Source organism: Mustelus asterias, chromosome 1, assembly GCF_964213995.1.
Source record: "Mustelus asterias chromosome 1, sMusAst1.hap1.1, whole genome shotgun sequence".
Lineage (NCBI taxonomy): Eukaryota > Metazoa > Chordata > Chondrichthyes > Carcharhiniformes > Triakidae > Mustelus > Mustelus asterias.
The window spans coordinates 171,207,085-171,227,179 of NC_135801.1; the positions used below are offsets into that span (position 1 = coordinate 171,207,085).

Sequence of the window (20,095 nt, forward strand, 5' to 3'; positions counted from 1 at the left end):
AAAAATTCCCCATGAATTTGATTTTCAAGCTTGCTGATGACACCACCATAGTGGGTTAGGTCTTAAACAACAATGATGATGAGACGGAGTACAGGAATGAGATAGAGAATCTGGTGAACTGGTGCGACGACAATAATCTCTCTCTCAATGTATGGTTGGCAGCCCATGGTCGGCCGCACTTGGTTGAGGTCATTAGGTTACACTGAATTTTTAAAAGTGGCATCTCGGCCTTTTGGCTAAGATGCAAATGAGCTCAAGTCTTGGAGGAGGAAACTCCCCCTTCTCCAATCAGCTTGGCTCATGTAGATCAGGCCCAGGACAGGGTGGTTTGGTCGCTCGCCCTGTCTTGTCAGCCTGGATCTGAAATGTCTCAACTTGTTGAGACTCTGAATTGGATTTGACTGGATTGAATTGGAAAAGTATATTAAAAAAATCTCTCCCTCAATGTCAACAAAACGAAGGAGATTGTCTTCGACTTCAGGAAACAACATGCCCCTGTCTACATCAATGGGGACTAAGTAGAAATGGTCGAGAGCTTCAAGTTTTTAGGTGTCCAGATCATGAACAATCTGTCCTGGTCCCTCCACGCCAATGCTATGGTTAAGAAAGCCCACCAGCGCCTCTACTTTCTCAGAAAACTAAAGAAATTTGGCATGTCCGCTACAACTCCCACCAACTTCTACAGATGCACCATCGAAAGCATCCTTTCTGATTGTATTACAGCTTGGTATGGCTCCTGCTCTATCCAAGACCACAAGAAACTACAAAGGGTCGTGAATGAAGCCCAGTCCATTACTCAAACCAGCTTCCCCTCCATTGACACTGTCTACACTTCCCACTGCCTCGGAAAAGCAGCCAGCATAATCAAGGACTCCACACACCCCTTCTTCCGCCTTCTTCCGTCTGGGAGAAGATACAAAACTCTGAGGTCAAGTACCAACCAACTAAGAACAGCTTCTTCCCTGCTGCCATCAGTCTTTGAATGGACCTACCTCGCATTGTTGATCTTTCTCTGCACCCTAGCTATGACTGTAACACTACATTCTACACTCTCTCCCTTCCTTCCCTACGTATGTAATGCTTTGTATAGCACGCAAGAAACAATACTTTTCACTGTATACTAATACATGTGACAATAAATCAAATCAAATGAACTTCCCCTAGATGGAATTAGAGGAAAGATATTAACTCCAACAATATGGACTCTGTATGGGTAGAGCTGAGAAACACTAAGGGGCAAAAAAAGTTAGTAGGGGTTGTATGTAGACCCATGTTGTAATGTTGATGTTGGAAATTTTTTTTATTCATTCGTGGGACATGGGCATCGCTGGCTGGCTATCCCTGGTTGCCCTTTAGAAGGTGGTGGTGAACTGCCTTCTTGAAATGCTGCAGTCCACGTGCTATGGGTTGACCCATAATGCCATTAGGGTGAAAATTACAGGATTTTGACCCAGCAACAAGGCAGGATGCTGAGTGGAGACAGATCGTGGAATTTGAATTCAATAAAAAAAATCTGGAATTAAGAATCTACTGATGACCATGAAACTATTGTCGGAAAAACCGATCTGGTTTACTAATGTCCTTTAGGGAAGGAAATCTGTCATCCAAATATTAGCTGAGTTTCTGGATTAAAAGTCTAGCGATAATACCACTAGGCCATCACCTCCCCGTATGTGGCGACTGAGGAATTTCACAGTAACTTTATTGCAGTGTTAATGTAAGCCGTACTTGTGACTACTAAATAAAGTTTACTTTTACTTTATACACAACACCAGTTAGACCACACCTGGAATACGGCGAACAGTTTTGGTCCCCTTACCTAAGGAAAGATAATACTGGCATTGGAGGCAATCCAGAGAAGGTTCACTGGACCGATATGGGTATGGAGGGATTTTCTTATGAGGAGAGGTTGATTAGGCTGTGCCTGTACTCATTGGGGTTTAGAAGAATGAGAGGTGACCTAATTGAGATATATAAGATTCACAGGGGGCGAGATAGGGTAGATGCTGAGAGGTTGTTTTCCCTTGTGGGAGAGTCTAGGACCAGAGGGCATAATCTCAGAGTAAGGAGTCTCCCATTTAAGACAAAGATGATAGTAGTGAATCTGTGGAATTCTTTACTGCTGAAGGCTGTAGAAGCTGGGTCGTTAGGTATGTTCAAAGCTGAGATAGATTTTTAACTGGTAAAAGAATTAATGGTTATGGGGATGAGTTGAGGATTATCACATCAGATCAATTATGATCTCATTGAATGGTGGAGCAGACTCGATGGACCAAATGGCCTACTTCTGTTTTCCTTATGGTTTAATGGTATATCAAACATAACTTTAAAGTTTGTAGATGACATGAAATTAGGATAGTAACAGATTTCATAAGGGTGTTTTGATTTGTTGCCCTCTTTATAAGCAGTTGCATATTTCCCAACTCAATTATTGTGTGATCCAATTTTCTATATCCCCACAGCAAACTCAAGATAAGATGAACTTAGTGGGTTAGTTAATGCACGCATTCAACCCATGAAAGGGTGGATCACAATGTTACCTCCATACTCAGACAGTAAAGAGAGGGATAGAGAAGAGAAGGTTTTAAAGTGCAGATACTAAATCTTGAGTCACGTGAATTCCAGAGTCCAGAATCAAAGTCCAATGTGGTATTCCTTAACGAAGGTCAATGGACTAAATACTGATGCTGGATAATTCACTTTTCTGTTGGTGCTGGCTTCCTGCGATGAGATAGGAACGCTGAGCTATATCAGTCTTGTAGGTGATGATACCGAAGTTCCAGCAGAAGCAGTGCAGATGGGAACCAGGTATTCCACCTGGGCAGAGCTCCTTATCTGCTAGACAGTAAACAGCAGACTTAGTCTTTCAGTTCAGCAAGGCAATTACTTAACAAGCCAGAGACCCATGACACATAACTCACACCTCTCCACCAAGGATGTATATCCATTGTCTGAATTCCAAAGACTGTTAAATGTCTCAGCCATTACGAATTGAAAGGAATGTTGTGGGACCTTTGTCTTAGCAGATGATCCATTGCCTGATGTCCAGCCTGGGTTATTAAATGCAGATAGCCTTTGTATAGTTCTCTTTGAATTTGGGCTGTTCAGTCCATAGGGAGTTAGTGGCTCTGCAGAGATAAGGAAGCATGAACCTTTCCTAAAAGTGCCAGGTGGCTTTCTTTGTTAGGGGGAGGGGGAGGGGGGGGGGGGGGTCACAGACAGACATTGGTTCAGTTTTATTAAGAATCTTGTTCAGTCTTAAAATTTATAAAATAGCAATGGGGATAACCATATGTTTTATAAAAATACACATGACAGATCAAATTGCATTTCGCAAGGGATGAAGTCACACATGTTGGCAGGAAGAATGAGGAGAGATGATGTAAACAGGGTACAGGAAAAAAGAGAGACCTGTGAGAGGCCAGAGAGAGACATCTTCAAAGATTGCGAGAAAAGTTGAGAAAGCTGTTAGAGACATACAAGTAAAGCCATGGGATACTAAAACAAGGAAGCTATGCTAGTTTACACTTCACTTGTTTGGCATCCAGTGGAGCATCGTGCTCTATACTGGGCTTCACACATTAGGATGATGTCAAGTTCTTAGAAATGTTGTACTAGATCTTCTAGACTGGTACCAAGGATGAAAGGCTTCATTTACATGGGGAGGCAAAAGAAACTTGTTCTCCTTAGAGAAGCGGATAATGGGAGATTTGATAGCTATATTTAAAATCATGTAGGGTTTTGATTGACCGTCTCTGAACAATAGCATGGTGGCAGTGTTACTGGAGTAGTAATCTGCACGTTTGGACTAATACTCCAGTGACATGAGATCAAATCCCACCATGATATCTGGGGGAAATTGAATTGGATTAGTTAATAAAACTGAAATTAAGTTCTAGTCTTATTAATCTTTATCACTGCTGGATTGTCATAAAAACTCATATAGTTTACTAATATGAGAGGCAAGAGAGTGAGCCAGAAGATGTACACGTCGATACCTGCAACATAGAGAGGGCATTGATTGAGGTCTCATGGTCAGATTTCCTGGAATAAAGGAGGAAATTGAAGTAGAACCTCAAAGGTAGTAATGCCCTGGATTATTCCCAGTACTGTGCAATCGAGAGAGTAGAAATAGGAAGACAAGGAAGATCAGTGCATGGCTTGAGGCATGGTGCATGAGGCAGGCATTTAGGACATTTGGACAATTTGGGGCAAGGGACACCTATTCAGAAGGCACAGGTTGCACTTTCAACAGGACGAGGCCCAGTGTCTTCATAGGGAGATTCCCCAGTGTGGCAGTGAATGTTCTAAAGGCCTGCAACTCTTTTGAGTTAAGCAATTAAACTAAATTACATGAACTGAGGGCCAAAATAAAAGGGGCAGCCCCTTAAAGGGGAACCACCTGAAACAGTAACAAATCAGAAACAAAACTTAAAATATTAAACCAAAATGTGATCAACAGCGTCAGTAAGGCACTACAGACCCTGTGGTGCCCAATGGGCACAAAGTTTCTGGTGCCCATTGACACCGTGTGCTCCCTCTCCAGGGACACCCAGCAGCGAATATAGTCATGGTAGAGGGGCAAACAGTCGGGTCGAATGATCCTCTTGATCGCCCGTTGCCTGGACCCGTTGATGGCAAGCTTGGCCAGGCCCAGGAGCAAGTTCACTGCGATGGTCTCTCCAAAAAAGATGTCAAACTGGCAAAGTTCATCGAACAGGCAGCTGCCTCAGTATATTTGTTATTAATTAGTAAATTAAAGAAAAAAGGTCAGTATGAAATGTGATGCATTCTGAAGTCATGCTGAACATGTTATGCAGGTGAGAGGCATCCCTTCCCGTCCCCTCTGCACCAGTGCCTGTAGATCAGAAACGTGGGGCCGGAGTGCAACAAGACTAACAAAAGATTTTTTAAATAAGTGAAAAGGGAGTGTAGGCTAAAGCACCATATATAAATATGGTCCACGGACTTCATAAGAATGCAAAAAGGGCAGTTATCTTGGAGTCTGTGAACCGATGCATCCTCCAATTGTATGGGACTGCTGCATGCAACACCCTCCACCCAGGTCCATCCAAAACTGCCCAGGTATGTGCTGTCTACAAAAAAGAAATTCTAATCTGACTAATTACAATCAGTGCCTACTCAGTAATGTCTTGCTCTCATGCTCAGTTTGGGCCCTGACCTCATTACAGCCTTGGTTCAAAAGGTCCTTGGACAAAAGAATGAACTCAAGAGATGAGGTGAGAGTGACTGCCTTTGACATCAAGGCAGCATGTGACTGAGTATGGCATCAAGGAACCTGAGCAAAACTGGAGTTAATGGGGATTAGGGGGGAAACTCTCCATTGTTTGGAGTCATACCAAGCACAAAGGAAGATGGTTATTATTGTTGGAAATCAGTCATCTCAATCCCAGAACACCGCTGTAGGAGTTTTACAGGGTAGTGTCCTAGGCTCAACCATTTCCTTCCGACCAATGCCCACCCATCCCTCCCGCTGCTGCAGCTACTCTTGGATTTCATTTTCCCCTTAAAATTCCTGAATATTATTCCTCCCTCATTGGAGCAAAATGGAGGCCATGCTTTAGATCATAGTTTCAACCCTGATATGAACTAATTGGATATGGATTACAGAGGCACAGATTATTAAGTAGACACTATCATCCAGTTGTTGTATCCAATTAAATTATTTATAAATAGCCTGTAAGTATCTCTGCTAGTTTATTGCTGGCAGTTTGTGGTGCATCATGGCGGGAATAAACATACTGCATAGGACTGAGGGAAAACACAGCACAGGGGTAAGATACCAACAAGTCAAATTTACTGTCTGAGTTTAGAAAGGAGTACAAAGAAGTAATTAAATATATATCTTCTGATTGCGTTGATTCTGTACCATTTCTCACTACTTCTTTGAAAATTGGGTTGCTTTAACAAGTCATGCATTTTTTCAAATGTTTTGTAATTTGGGCAGTTCTTGAGGAATCACAGAATTGTGATAGGCTCTGCACTATCATGTTTGCACTGTCTCTGCCCTATCATGTTTGCACTGGCTGTCTGAACATTTCTTCGAGTTCTATTCTCCTGCGTTCTTCCCGTAATCCTGCAGATTGTTTATTACCAAGTAAGAATCTAATGCCCTCTTGAAAGCCTTGATCAAACTTTCCTCCACCACACTCTCAGGCAGTGCATTCCAAATCCTAACCACTCACTGTATTTGATTTGATTTTGATTTGATTTGATTTATTATTGTCACATGCATTAACATACAGTGAAAAGTATTGTTTCTTGTGCGCTATACAGACAAAACATACCGTACATAGAGAAGGAAATGAGAGTGTGCAGAATGTAGTGTTACAGTCATAGCTAGGGTGTAGAGAAAGGTCAACTTAATGCAAGGTAGGTCCATTCAAAAGTCTGACGGCAGCAGGGAAGAAGCTGTTCTTGAGTCGGTTGGTACGTGACCTCAGACTTTTGTTTCTTTTTCCCAAAGGAAGAAGGTGGAAAAGAGAATGTCCGGGGTGCGTGGGGTCCTTAATTATGCTGGCTGCTTTGCTGAGGCAGTGGGAAATGTAGACAGAGTCAATGGATGGGAGGCTGATTTGTGTGATGGATTGGGCTACCTTTTTCTTGTATCAATTTTGCTTCTCTTTGATAATTACTTTAGATTTGTGTCCTCTTAATCCTTTCGTGAGTGGGAACAATTTCTCCCTATCAATTCTGCCCAGTCCCCTCATGATTTTGAATACCTCTGTCAAATCTCCTCTCAGCATTCCTTTTTCGAAGGAAAACAGTCCTAACTTCTCCAGTTTTATCGAGACTGCATGGTTTGTAACCTTGTCAATAATTAAGTTAATTGTATACTGAATGGACCAGAAAATCAGACCTGAAGTTCCTTATCCCTGGAACCATTCTTATAATCTTCGTCTGCTCTTTTTCCTATGCTTTCAGCATCCAGAACTGTGTTCAATACATCAGTTGAGGCTTAACTAATTTTATATACCAGTTCAAGATAGCCTCCCTGTTCTTGTCCTCTACCCCAACTAATATAACTTGGGATATTGGGGCGGCATGGTGGCACAGTGGTTAGCACTGTTGCCTCACAGCGTCAGGGACCCGGGTTCGATTCCTGACTTGGGTCACTGTCTCTGTGGAGTTTGCACTTTCTCCCCATGTCTCTGTGGGTTTCCTCCGAGTGCTCTGGTTTCCTCCCACAGTCCAAAGATGTGCGGGTTAGGTGGATTGGCCGTGCTAAATTGCCCCTTAGTGTCAGGGGGCTAGCTAGGGTAAATGCATGGGATTATGGGGATCGGGCCTGGGGTGGGATTGTGGTCAGTGCAGACTAATGGGCTGTGTGGCCTCTTTCTGCACTGTAGGATTCTATGATATTGTATGCTTTATTAACTGCTCCGTCAACCTGCCCTGTCATCTTTAATGATTTATGGGCAGATACACCGAGGTCCTGCTGCTCCCACACCTCCTTTAGAGTAGTACCATTTATTTTGTACTGTCCTTCTATGTTCTTCCTACCAAAATGTACCACCCTGCATTTCTCTACTCTGTATATGATTACATGTAGCTTTTATAACTAAGTCAATGAATTGATACCACACGTTGAAGTAAATAAATAAAATCTGTAAGTAGTCTCACAACACCAGGTTAAAGTCCAACAGGTTTGTTTGTTAGCACGAGCTTTCGGAGACTCACCTGAAGAAAGGGTAACACTCCGAAAGCTCGTGAGGGGACATAGCTTTAAATTGAGGGGTGATAGATATAGGACAGATGTCAGAGGTAGGTTCTTCACTCAGAGAGTGGAAATGGGCGTGGAATGCCCTGCCTGCAACAGTAGTGGACTCGCTAACATTAAGGGCATTGAAATGGTCATTGGATAAACATATGGATGATATTGAAATAGTGTAGGTTAGATGAGCTTTAGATTGATTTCACTGGTCGGTGCAACATCGAGGGCCGAAGGGCCTGTACTGTGCTGTAATGTTCTATGTTCTACTTACTGTGCCTACCCCAGTCCAACGCCGGCAACTCCACATCATAAATAAAATTTGATAGCTATTGGCTTCAGGATGTTATGGATTGGGCCCTGAATGTGGACGGTTGGTTATATGACATTCAAGAAGAATAGGAAGCTAGGTAAAGGTGGAGGGGTAACACTGCCAATCAAAGATGGTATTGACGCAGTAGATGGAGATGACCTTGGTTCAGGAGATCAAGATGTAGAATTGGTTTCAGGTGGAGATGAGGAATATTAGGGTAACCTCAACGTAGGACAAAGTATACAAGAAGAAATGTTGGGTGCTTGTGATAAAGGCACAGCAATAATCATGGGTGAATTTAATCTACATATAAATTGGAAAAATTGATTTATATGCTGTAATCTACAGTATTCAGTGTACAATTAACTTAATTATTGACAAGGTTACAAACCATGCAGTGTTAACAAATCGAGAAGAGGAATTATTCCACACTGTGGCTATTAGAAATCCCTCTATGTTGTTATTAAAGCACCAAAGATCCTATTGTACTGTCAATCAACTAGAGTGTCTTTTGACAGCTGGCTAAGGTCAATAATAGCTGAGCCAATGGATCAGGAAGGATACAAGTTTGATTTCTTGTCCGTAGCAATTTAGTTGCTCGAGCAGAGGTGCTACAATTGAAATGGCCATTTAGGCTCGATCTGCCCTCCTATCCATTGGACAGCCTTGGAGCTTCTCTAATCCCATTTATTGAAAATAAGCAAATGATGTTTTGAAACACATTGGGGTTCATTTCAGTTAATCACTTGGATAGCAGGATGGCAAGAACAATTTCAGGCAGGAGAAGTTTGAGATTGATGAAGTTTTGTTAATGGAAGGTACTAAAGGGCAAAGGTGAGTATATAGGGTGAGATTTTTCCAGAAATCAACAAGGGTTGATGGTTGGCAAGAAGTTCAGCTCACTGATGGCAGTGGTGGCTTTTCCCGTTGTATAGTGTGGCACTTAGAATCATAGAATCCCTGCAGTGCAGAAGGAGGCCATTTGACCTATCGAGTCCGCTCCGACAACAATCCCACCCAGGCGCTATCCCCATTTTCCCACATATTTACCCGGCTAATCCCTCTAACCTACACATCCCGGGACACCAAGGGGCAATGTAACATGGTCAATGCACTTAACCCGCACATCTTTGGACTGTGGAAGGAAGTCAGGGCACCCAGAGGAAACCCACGCAGACATGGGGAGAACGTGCAAACTCCACAAAGACAGTGACCCAACCGGGAACCGAACTTGGGTCCCGGGAGCTGTGAGGCAGCAATACTAACCACTGTGCCACCTTGCCAAAAAGTTTCAACCACTGGTTCCACACCATGCTCCTGGCGGGATGGCTTTTGATTCATGGGTCATTGGCTGAGTTAGATAGATTTTTGATAAGACAAAAAAGGCGAAGGTTTGACAGACAGGAAAGTGGATCAGCCATGATCTTATCGAATGGTAGGCAGGCTCTTAAGTACCACATTCCCATGTTAAAAACACAATATAAATATAAGTTGTTGTCAAATATTGCCATGGAATCTTTTACATCTACCTGAGAAGTTTAATATCGCATTTGAAAGATGGTGCCTCCAACAGTGAAGGTACCATTCCACAAAGCTATAGCACGCACAACCTTGCAAACTCCACAGTGTATTACTCTCTCTTTCCCTCTGTATTTTAATTTGCTCTTTATGGTATTAGGCTATTGATTTCCTTTTTCTGTACTTCCTTGATACAAGAGGTGTAACAATTATGATGTTCTGAAGGCCTGAAAGCAGAATTTGAAAGTTTATGTGCAATGTACAAAATGCAGCTGATGTCTTTTAAGGTACTGCTTGTGCACAGAACCTATTTTTGTGCCTGAATGAGTACACCACTACAGTAACTGACTTCATTAGTAAGTGTGTAGAAGGCTGTGTGCCAAAGAAGCAAATCCATGTGTTCTCCAACCGGAAACCATGGATGAACAGAGATATCCACTCTTGCTGAAGTCCAGGTCTGAGGCGTTCAAGTCAGGCGACACTGACTTATACAAGGAAGCCAGATACGATCTAAGGAGATCCATCAAAGATGCCAAAAGACAGTACCGGACCAAGCTAGAGTCCCAAGCTAGCCACACCGACCCCCGCCGACTATGGCAAGGTCTGTAAGACATAACAGGCTACAAGATAAAGGCATGTAAAATCGCTGGCTCCAACACACCCCTCCCTGATGAGCTCAATACATTCTATGCCCGTTTTGAGCAAGAGGTCAGAGAGAGCATGCCCTCCACCCTGGATGAACCTGTATCTGGGGTCACCATTGCAGATGTCAGAGCAGCTTTCTTGAAGGTCAACCCACGGAAAACGACTGGCCCGGATGAGGTACCTGGACATGCACTCAGATCCTGCGCACATCAGCTGGTGGGGGTATTTACAGACATCTTCAACCTCTTTTTACAACAATCTGAGGTCCCTTTGTGCTTCAAGAAGACGACCATCGTCCTAGTGCCTAAGAAAAACCAAGCAGCGTGCCTTAATGACTATCGTCCAGTGGCTCTGACATCCATCATCATGAAGTGCTTCGAAAGGTTAGTCATGGCACGAATCAATTCCAGACTCCCAGACTACCTGGATCCACTACAGTTTGCCTACCGCCACAACAGGTCCACAGCAGACGCCATTTCCCTGGCCCTGCACTCAACCCTGGAACACCTAGATAACAAGGACACCTACGTCAAACTCCTATTTATTGACTACAGCTCAGCGCGTTCAACGCTATTATTCCCACGAAACTCATCTCCAAACTCCCTGGCCTGGGCCTCGGCACCTCCCTCTGCGACTGGATCCTGAACTTCCTAACTCACAGACCACAATCAGTAAGGATAGGCAACAACACCTCCTCCATGATCATCCTCAACACCAGTGCCCCACAAGGCTGTGTTCTCAGCCCCCTATGACTGTGTGGCCAAATTCCCCTCCAATTTGATTTTCAAGTTTGCTGACGACACCACCATAGTGGGTCGGATCTCAAACAATGACAAGACAGAGTATAGGAATGAGATAGAGAATCTGGTGAACTGGTGTGGCAACAATAATCTCTCCCTCAATGTCAACAAATCGAAGGAGATTGTCATCGACTTCAGGAAGCATAAAGGAGAACATGTCCCTGTCTAAAACAACGGGGACAAAGTAGAAAGGGTCGAAAGCTTCAAGTTTTCAGGTGTCCAGATCACCAACAACCTGTCCTGGTCCCCCCAGTTCTTAACTATAGTTACGAAAGCCCACCAATGCCTCTACTGTCTCAGAAGACTAAGGAAATTTGGCATGTCAGCTACGACTCTCACCAACTTTTACAGTTGCACCATAGAAAGCATTCTTTCTGGTTGTAGCACAGCTTGGTATGGCTCCTGCTCTGCCCAAGGTCACAAGGAACTACAAAAGGTCGTGAATGTAGCCCAATCCATCACGTAAACCAGCCTCCCATCCATTGACTCTGTCTACACTTCCCGCTGCCTCGGCAAAGCAGTCAGCATAATTAAGGACCTCACGCACCCCAGACATTCTCTCTTCTACCTTCTTCCTTCGGGAAAAAGATACAGAAGTCTGAGGTCACGTACCAACCGACTCAAGAACAGCTTCTTCCCTGCTGCTGTCAGACTTTTGAATGGACTTACCTTGCATTAAGTTGATCTTTCTCTACACCCTAGCTATGACTGTAACACTACATTCTGCACTCGTTTCCTTCTCTATGAATGGTATGTTTTGTCTGTATAGCGCGCAAGAAACAATACTTTTCACTGCATATTAATACATGTGACAATAATAAATCAAATCTATTTGCCTTCTTATCATATGCCACATCATGTTGTTTCCCCCACTGCTAATAAGGATTGTATTATTTTAGATTGAACTTTATTTGTTTATTTTATCTTACTATGCTGTGAAAACTGACATAACAATAAAACACTCAGAGGCGGACAGAGGGATAGAAACCACGTATTGGCACAGGCTTGGTGGGCTGAAGGGCCTGTTCCTGTGTTGTATTATTCTTTGATTATCTCTGACTCTTAACAAGGTGATGTGAATTGAGTTTTGGGTATTCTCAACTCAGCCAAGTGAAGCCCCTAGATGTTTTACTACATTAAAGGCACTATATATATTCAAGTTGTATTTTTTTTGTAATGTTGAAATATTCTGTGTTTTCCTTTATTTTTTTCAGGGAGCTGATAAAGAACGTTTATGGTTGAATTCTAGCATCTTCACAATTGGGAGAATGTCACAGGCATCTGGAGGTTTTCTACTTCCTTTGGGCCCTTTGATGGGACAAAAACGTGTTTCTCCAGCTGAAACAGAGAGCAAAAATATTGAAGGATTCTCACAGTCAAGTAAGGAGCCACAAGGCAAAGGTTTTACTTTACTAATAGCCTATTTGAAGTCAAAATTCCTTGACCAAAGTAGATCGATCAGTACATTCTAAAAAAATATGTTTGTATGTAAACATAACTGCATGTCATTTTATTTGTTTTAGATGACTTTGGCCCTTCAGATGAGTTTGAGAATTTTGACTAAATACAGTTTTTCTAAGACTTTCTCAAACTCTTTCATGGGATGTGGGCATTGCTAACGAGGCCAGCATTCATTGCGCATCCCTAATTGCCCTTGAGCTGAGTGGCTTGTTACTGCTCTTCAGAGAGCAGTTGAAAGTCAAGCAAAGTGGTGTGGATCTGGAGCCAGACCAAGTAAGGATGGCAGATTTCCTTCCCTAAAGGACATTCGTGAAGCAGATGGATTTTTATGGCAATCAATAATACTTTCATTATCACCATTATTGAGACTAGCTTTCAATTCCAGATATATTCGTTGAATTTAAATTCCACCAATTGCTGTGGAGGGTTTGAACCCATGTTCCCTAGACCATTTCCCTGGGCCTCTGGATTACTAGTCCAGTGACATTAGTGACGTTTGAGCTATATAAGACCCTCGTCAGACCCCACTTGGAGTACTGTGCTCAGTTCTGGTCGCCTCACTATAGGAAGGATGTGGAAAAGATTGAAAGGGTGCAGAGGAGATTTACAAGGATGTTGCCTGGATTGAGTGGCATGCCTTATGAGGATAGGCTGAGGGAGCTCGGTCTTTTCTCCTTGGAGAGACGAAGGATGAGAGGAGACCTAATAGAGGTATATAAGATGTTGAGAGGCATAGATCGGGTGGACTCTCAGAGGCTTTTTCCCAGGGTGGAAATGTCTGCTACGAGAGGACACAGGTTTAAGGTGCTGGGGGGTAGGTAGGGGAGATGTTAGGGGTAAGTTTTTCACACAGAGGGTGGTGAGCGAGTGGAATCGGCTGCCATCAGTGGTGGTGGAGGCGAACTCAATCGGGTCTTTTAAGAGACTCCTGGATGAGTACATGGAGCTTAATAGGATGGAGGGTTATAGGTAGGTCTAGAAGGTAGGGATGTGTTCGGCACAACTTGTGGGCCGAAGGGCCTGTTTGTGCTGTAGTTTTTCTATGTTTCTATCACTGTGGCACCACCTCCCCAATTCAGATTACTCCCTAGTAATTGTTTTCTCATCTAAGATTTCACATACCACTTGAAGTAAACCTAGGTAGAAATTATACAGTGCTCTGTGCAGGCGCCCTCTCAAGTACTCAGTTCTGATTGCGAAAGAATAAAGCAAACTTCCAAAGTCTCAAGACTGTGCAGAGAAGGGCCATAAAATCATCTGTCTGGTGCCAGAGAACTTTGAGGTATAACCAGCAGAACATTCTTTCTTCAGCCATGGAAGGAGGGGGCTAACTAGAATTGCATAATATATATTGTGTTGTATATATGTATTTTTATTAGCATTTTGCAAATTTGCAAGTAAAACAACTTTATTCCCCAGCTGGACTGTTCTTATACACTTTTAGATCATGTCTTCATCAAGCTGTCTTTAAAAACACCTCTAAAGGGCTGAGTGCCCTCAGCTCACATTCCTCCTAGCACTCAATAATTTCATCCAATAGTTCCAGACTCACGCAGTTTACCAATATCTGAAGGAAGGCCTTTAATTTGCTGCTTAATCGCTGTCTCCTTTTCTTTTTGAAGATGATATCGCATTTGCCACTCCTCTGAAATTTTCCTTTCCAAGAATTTTAGAAAATTACGGCCACTCTTCTTTTGTAGCTTCCCTTACGATCATCATCGGAGGAATGCCATCAAGGCTTGATTATGTTAAGTTTCAGTAAACTTCACTTTCTTTATACCCATTTCTGATGTGTAAAAATTGAAAGTACACAAGTTGTACTCTGCCATGCTTTATTCTATCGTGCCTTTGCCTAGAAATTCGATGGCAGGTCAGCATTGTGTGCTGAATGAGGTGATAATTTATCGCATATGTTTGCGCAACATTGCACATTATATTATAGCAGTGACTCCACCTCAAAAAGTAAATACTCGGCAGTAAAATGCTTTATGATGGCCTCTGGTCATGAAAAGCACTACCACCTTATTCAACAAGACGCAGACTCAGAGCTTGTCTGGTATTTACTGAAATAAATGATGAAGATAATTTTGAGTTTCTTTTTCTTAGATAAGGAAGAATCATTTCAAAAGACACTGGAATTGGCAATGACTTCCTCAGCTGAAGACAAAGTAAGCTTGATGAAAATAATTTAATTTAAATAATGTGTTGCAAGTGAACACTTTGCCTACCTCTATTGCACATAAGGGTAAGTTTTGGGAGACCCTTTTGCATCAGTGGGCAGAGTCATACAAAATTTACCTTATTAAGCAATAGTCTATTCAGTTACTTCAATATTTCCCTTCCCCTTTTCCTCCTGTGGTCTCTTTTGTTTGTCAGTATTATATAGGTGAGTGGCCGGTCACTTTTGTCCATGGTATTTGACCTGCTGTTATCTAAGTGCTGTTCTTCTGCAACATCATCTGAAAATCCAACGTCAGGTTCCACCTGTACCATCATCAACAAGCTTTACCTCATCACCACCTCTCTTGATTTTTCCGTTGCCTCTGATTTTATTGCTGTCTAGCATATAGTGCTGAAAATTTCCTCTACCTAAATATTAAGAAAACAAAAGCCATTGTCTTCAATCTCCACCATGAACTCTGTTCCCTAGCCACAGCTCCATCCAACATCTTCACCATTTTCCGAGGCTGGACCTCATTGCTTGCAACCATGGGATCGTATTCGAACAAGAGATGAGCTTCCAAGCTCATATGTGTTTCACTACCAAAACTGCCTACTTCTATCTCTGTAACATCAACTGTCTCTATGTCTGCCTCAGTCCATCTACTGCTGAGACTGTCAGCTATGCCTCTTTTACCTCTAGATGAGTATTCCAATACTCTCCTGTCCAGCCTCCCATTTTTCATCCTCCATGAACATGAGCTGTTCCTTTTTTCAAATTCCTCCATGGCCTTGCTCCTCGCAATTTCTGTTGCCTCCTCAAGCTCTAGAACCCTCTAAGATTTCTATGCTCATCCACTTCCGGTCTCATCGCCAATTTTAATTGTTCTACCATTCACAGCTGCCTTGGTCCCAAGATCTTGAGTTGCCTCCCTAAACCTCTCTGTCTCTCTTTCCTCCTTCAAGATGCTCCTGAAAACCTACCTTTTTGACAAAGCTTTTGGTAGCTTGTCCTAATATCTCCTTGTGTTTGATAAATTTGTTTCATAGTATAACATCTTATGATATTTTACTATAAATGCAAGTTGATGTTCATAAAATGGCTATCAGGAGATGCAAAGTAAGCTTATGGTCCCATGCCTCTAACAATATTTAAAAAGAGCATATATTGCATGGGTATATAATATTTTGTGTTTAGAATCATTTTTTCCCCTGCTGATTGATGAAGTGCTGGCCAATCATGTTTCTATCATTTGTTTTTATTGATCTGGTCCTGACTGACTGTACTTGCCCCGCTTCCTTCCGTTGGCTACGAAAAACACAATATTCTATTTATGGCTTTGCTAAATTGTAAAGCAGGTTTACTGTTGGAACTCTGAAGGCCAACACCAAAACTGGCTGTTCCAAATATTACCATGAGCAATGGCACAGGTGACCAATAGTATAATATTGTATAGTATATATATTTTAAAAATTTATTTATGGGATGTGGGCATTACTGGCTGGGCCAGCATTTATTGCCCATCTCTAACTGCCCTCTATTTCAGACCTATGGTCATCTGGCACTATGGTGACTTGACCTTTTACTTTATACTAATGCACTGCATTGTAGAATGCTGATACACAGGTTCACCACGATTTTTCCTTGTGCTGTGTTGCTGATCTCAACAATTTTAGCTGAGCAAAAACTAGGAGTTGGAAGATCAGTTGGCATGTTCAGAAATGCAATGAGTATCTGAGCTCTGTGGCATGGTTTCGATCATTGGACTATGTTAGGTGCAATCCACAGGGAATTAATAGAAACGCTACAGTTGGTTTAAATGCTTCTATATGAAGCAGCGAGAAGTGGACAGAGTTCTCACCCTGATAATCATTCAGTTATCTTTACCAGAAGCATGTATTTTGGACATTACATTTGGGCAGAATCAAGATTAGGCTTTCTTGTAGTGCCTCATGGGGCAAATCAGTTCTGTAACACTCAACAGCTAGATTTGAAAATGAATAATTTCTACCTGGCTGACACTCTTCCCATCATATAAATTATTGCCTTCAGGAAAGTAAATGGAAAGGGAAGAAAATTGAAAGGTGATTTGCCTATTCTGTTTTCCTGTGCCTTCCAGTGACTCAAACTTATCTTTGATATAAGTAAATTACTGCAGATGCCGGCATGAAGAATAGTTATTCAGACTTGAAACGTTAACTCTGCTTCTGTCTCCACAGCTGCTGCCAGACTTGCTGAGTTATTCCAGCATTTTCTGTTTTCATTTAAGCATTATCTGTGACTTGGGTACAGGAATTGGGGTTCATCTTGAAAAATTTTAAATATGCATGGAATGAAATTATACAAATTGCCTGTTTAAAATTTCTCTTGTAATCCTCTGATCAGTTTCAGTACTCTAACTAGGTTTTAAAATGATTTCAGTGCATTATTCAATATAGGACTTCAATTTTTGCAATTTCTTTCAATCCTGGAATCCATCAAAAATGGTTGACATTCTCCTCTTTCCCTGTTCTTTGCATTACTATTTTTTAAATGGAAGTTGTAACTTATCTTTACATTCTAATCTATTTATTCCAGAATACTGCAGTCACAGAGGACAACAGATCACAATCCTCATTTAGCCCTCTAACATCTATTCCATCAAAGGAATCTGTACAAAAAGAAAAACTTGATTATTTAACTGGATCAGGTAATTTAGTTAAATGAAAAATGTTCGCTTTAATGGGATATTGAGAAATTTGAGCACGTTTTCCTGAAGTAAATCAACATACTTTATCTCTGTTCCCTCATCTGCTCCCAACCTCTAAATTTACTCAATTAGACCACAAAGATGATTTTTGTCAGAAACAAAAAGGTTCCTGTTGTAAAGGATCGGGTGTTTTGCTGGCGAGGATGGGAGCAAATGCGGGAACTCCATTTTGAAATTGACCAATACTGTATCCTGTATCTGACTTGAGAGTGTTTGATGTTGCTAAGTTTTGAAAAGAGTCATAATGCCCGATTCGTTTTAAGTTTATTGGCAGCACAGAAAATAAAATCATCTTCACCACGGGCCCTCAGTGATTGTCAATAGTTTCAATAAGTATTTCACATCTCTGACTGCTTAAATTCCATTTTTGAAATTATCCCACATTAAAAGGGAGTTTTATATACAAACTTCTTTGCTATTAGTGGTGGTGGATGGAAAATTTTCGGATTGGAGGCAGGTTGCTAGCGGAGTGCCACAGGGATGAGTGCTTGGTCCTCTGCTCTTTGTGATTTTTATTAATGACTTAGAGGAGGGGCTGAAGGGTGGATCAGTAAATTTGCTGATGACACCAAGATTGGTGGAGTAGTGGATGAGGTGGAGGGCTGTTGTAGGCTGCAAAGAGACATAGATAGGATGCAAAGCTGGGCTGAAAAATGGCAAATGGAGTTTAGCCCTGATAAATGTGAGGTGATTCATTTTGGTAGGACTAATTTAAATGTGGATTACAGGGTCAAAGGTAGGGTTCTGAAGACTGTGGAGGAACAGAGAGATCTTGGGGTCTATATCCACAGATCTCTAAAGGTTGCCACTCAAGTGGATAGAGCTGTGAAGAAGGCCTATAGTATGTTAGCTTTTATTAACGGGGGGTTGGAGTTTAAGAGCCGTGGGGTTATGCTGCAACTGTACAGGACCTTGGTGAGACCACATTTGGAATATTGTGTGCAGTTCTGGTCACCTCACTATAAGAAGGATGTGGAAGCGCTGGAAAGAGTGCAGAGAAGATTTACCAGGATGTTGCCTGGTTTGGAGGGTAGGTCTTATGAGGAAAGGTTGAGGGAGCTAGGGCTGTTCTCTCTGGAGCGGAGGAGGCTGAGGGGAGACTTAATAGAGGTTCATAAAATGATGAAGGGGATAGATCGAGTGAACGTTCAAAGACTATTTCCTCGGGTGGATGGAGCTATTACAAGGGGGCATAACTATAGGGTTCATGGTGGGAGATATAGGAAGGATATCAGAGATAGGTTCTTTATGCAGAGAGTGGTTGGGGTGTGGAATGGACTGCCTGCAGTGATAGTGGAGTCAGACACTTTAGGAACATTTAAGCGGTTATTGGATAGGCACTTGGAGCACACCAGGATGATAGGGAGTGGGATAGCTTGATCTTGGTTTCAGATAAAGCTCGGCACAACATCGTGGGCCGAAGGGCCTGTTCTGTGCTGTACTGTTCTATGTCTATTAGAATCCTATCTGAATGGGCGGTGATTCTGTTCAATATTTATTTATTGTACAGGTTTCAGATAGCACTCTGTATAGATAACACTTTCTTTGTATCCAGTAGCAACCACAAGAATTCTCAGGTGTAGAATGGTTAAATTTAAAATAAATGTCCATTTACAATATTTGGTGATATTAGTTAAAGGTGAGTTGAAAATAGTACACATTTATTTTGGATATCAAAAGTTGTAAACTATTTAATACCATTCTAGATTTTTGATTGCTTTTGTATTTTCCAAAATTAAAACTTCTGTGAAGTGGAAATCAGCATTCATTAATTTCTGCTTATGGTTATGGTTTGATTGACAAATGCAACTTAAAAAGTTTTTCTCGCTTATACATTAGTGACCTGGATATACAAACATAATGTCAAAGTTTGCAGATGTATCAAAACTCAGAAATGTAATAAACAGTGAGGAGGAAAGAGATAAACTTAATGAGGACATACAGATGGGAACTTGGGGAAATAAATAGTGATGTCTTGAGGAGTGTACGTATTACAGAGAAAGAGGTGCTGGAAGTCTTAAAGCGCATCAAGGTAGATAATTCCCTGGGACCTGATGAAGTGTATCCCAGGACACTGTGGGAGGCTAGGGAGGAAACTGCGGATCCCCTAGCCGAGATATTTGAATCATCGATAGTCACGGGTGAGGTGCCTGTAGATTGGAGAGTGGCAAATGTTGTGCCTTTGTTTAAAAAGGGCTGCGGGAAAAGCCTGGGAACTACAGGCCAGTGAGCCTCACATTTGTGGTAGGTAAGTTGTTGGAAGGTATTTTAGGAGACAGGATCTACAGGCATTTAGAGACGCAAGGACTGATTAGGGACAGTCAGCATGGCTTTGTGAGTGGAAAATCATGTCTCACAAATTTGATTGAGTTTTCTGAAGGGGTAACCAAGAAGGTAAATGAGGGCAGTGCAGTTGGTGTTGTCTACATGGATTTTAGCAAGGCCTTTGACAAGGTACCGCATGGTAGGTTGTTGCAGAAGGTTAAATCTCACGGGATCCAGGGTGAGGTATCTAAATGGATACAAAATTGGCTTCTTGACAGAAGCCAGCGGGTGGTTGTAGAGGGTTGTTTTTCAAACTGGAGGCCTGTGACCAGCGGTGTGCCTCAGGGATCAGTGCTGGGTCCACTGTTATTTGTCATTTATATTAATAATTTGGATGAGAATATAGGAGGCATGGTTAGTAGGTTTGCAGATGACACCAAGATTGGTGGCA

General features: G+C 42.0%; 1 protein-coding gene across 3 annotated transcripts in view; it reads left to right on the plus strand.

The window, feature by feature from the left end:
• Positions 1 to 20,095, plus strand: part of ccdc142 (coiled-coil domain containing 142) — a 126,607-nt gene that overhangs the window by 558 nt on the left and 105,954 nt on the right. For 2 of the 3 annotated variants that reach the window (XR_013498969.1, XM_078223095.1), the window contains exons 2-4: positions 12,223 to 12,388; positions 14,576 to 14,637; positions 17,208 to 17,319. Coding sequence is in view for 1 of the 3 variants with exons in the window: in XM_078223095.1 (XP_078079221.1) it covers positions 12,277 to 12,388; positions 14,576 to 14,637; positions 17,208 to 17,319 (286 nt within the window). In the remaining 2 variants the exon portion in view is untranslated. The remainder of the gene's footprint in view (positions 1 to 12,222; positions 12,389 to 14,575; positions 14,638 to 17,207; positions 17,320 to 20,095) is intronic. The other variant, XM_078223107.1, reaches the window with a different exon arrangement.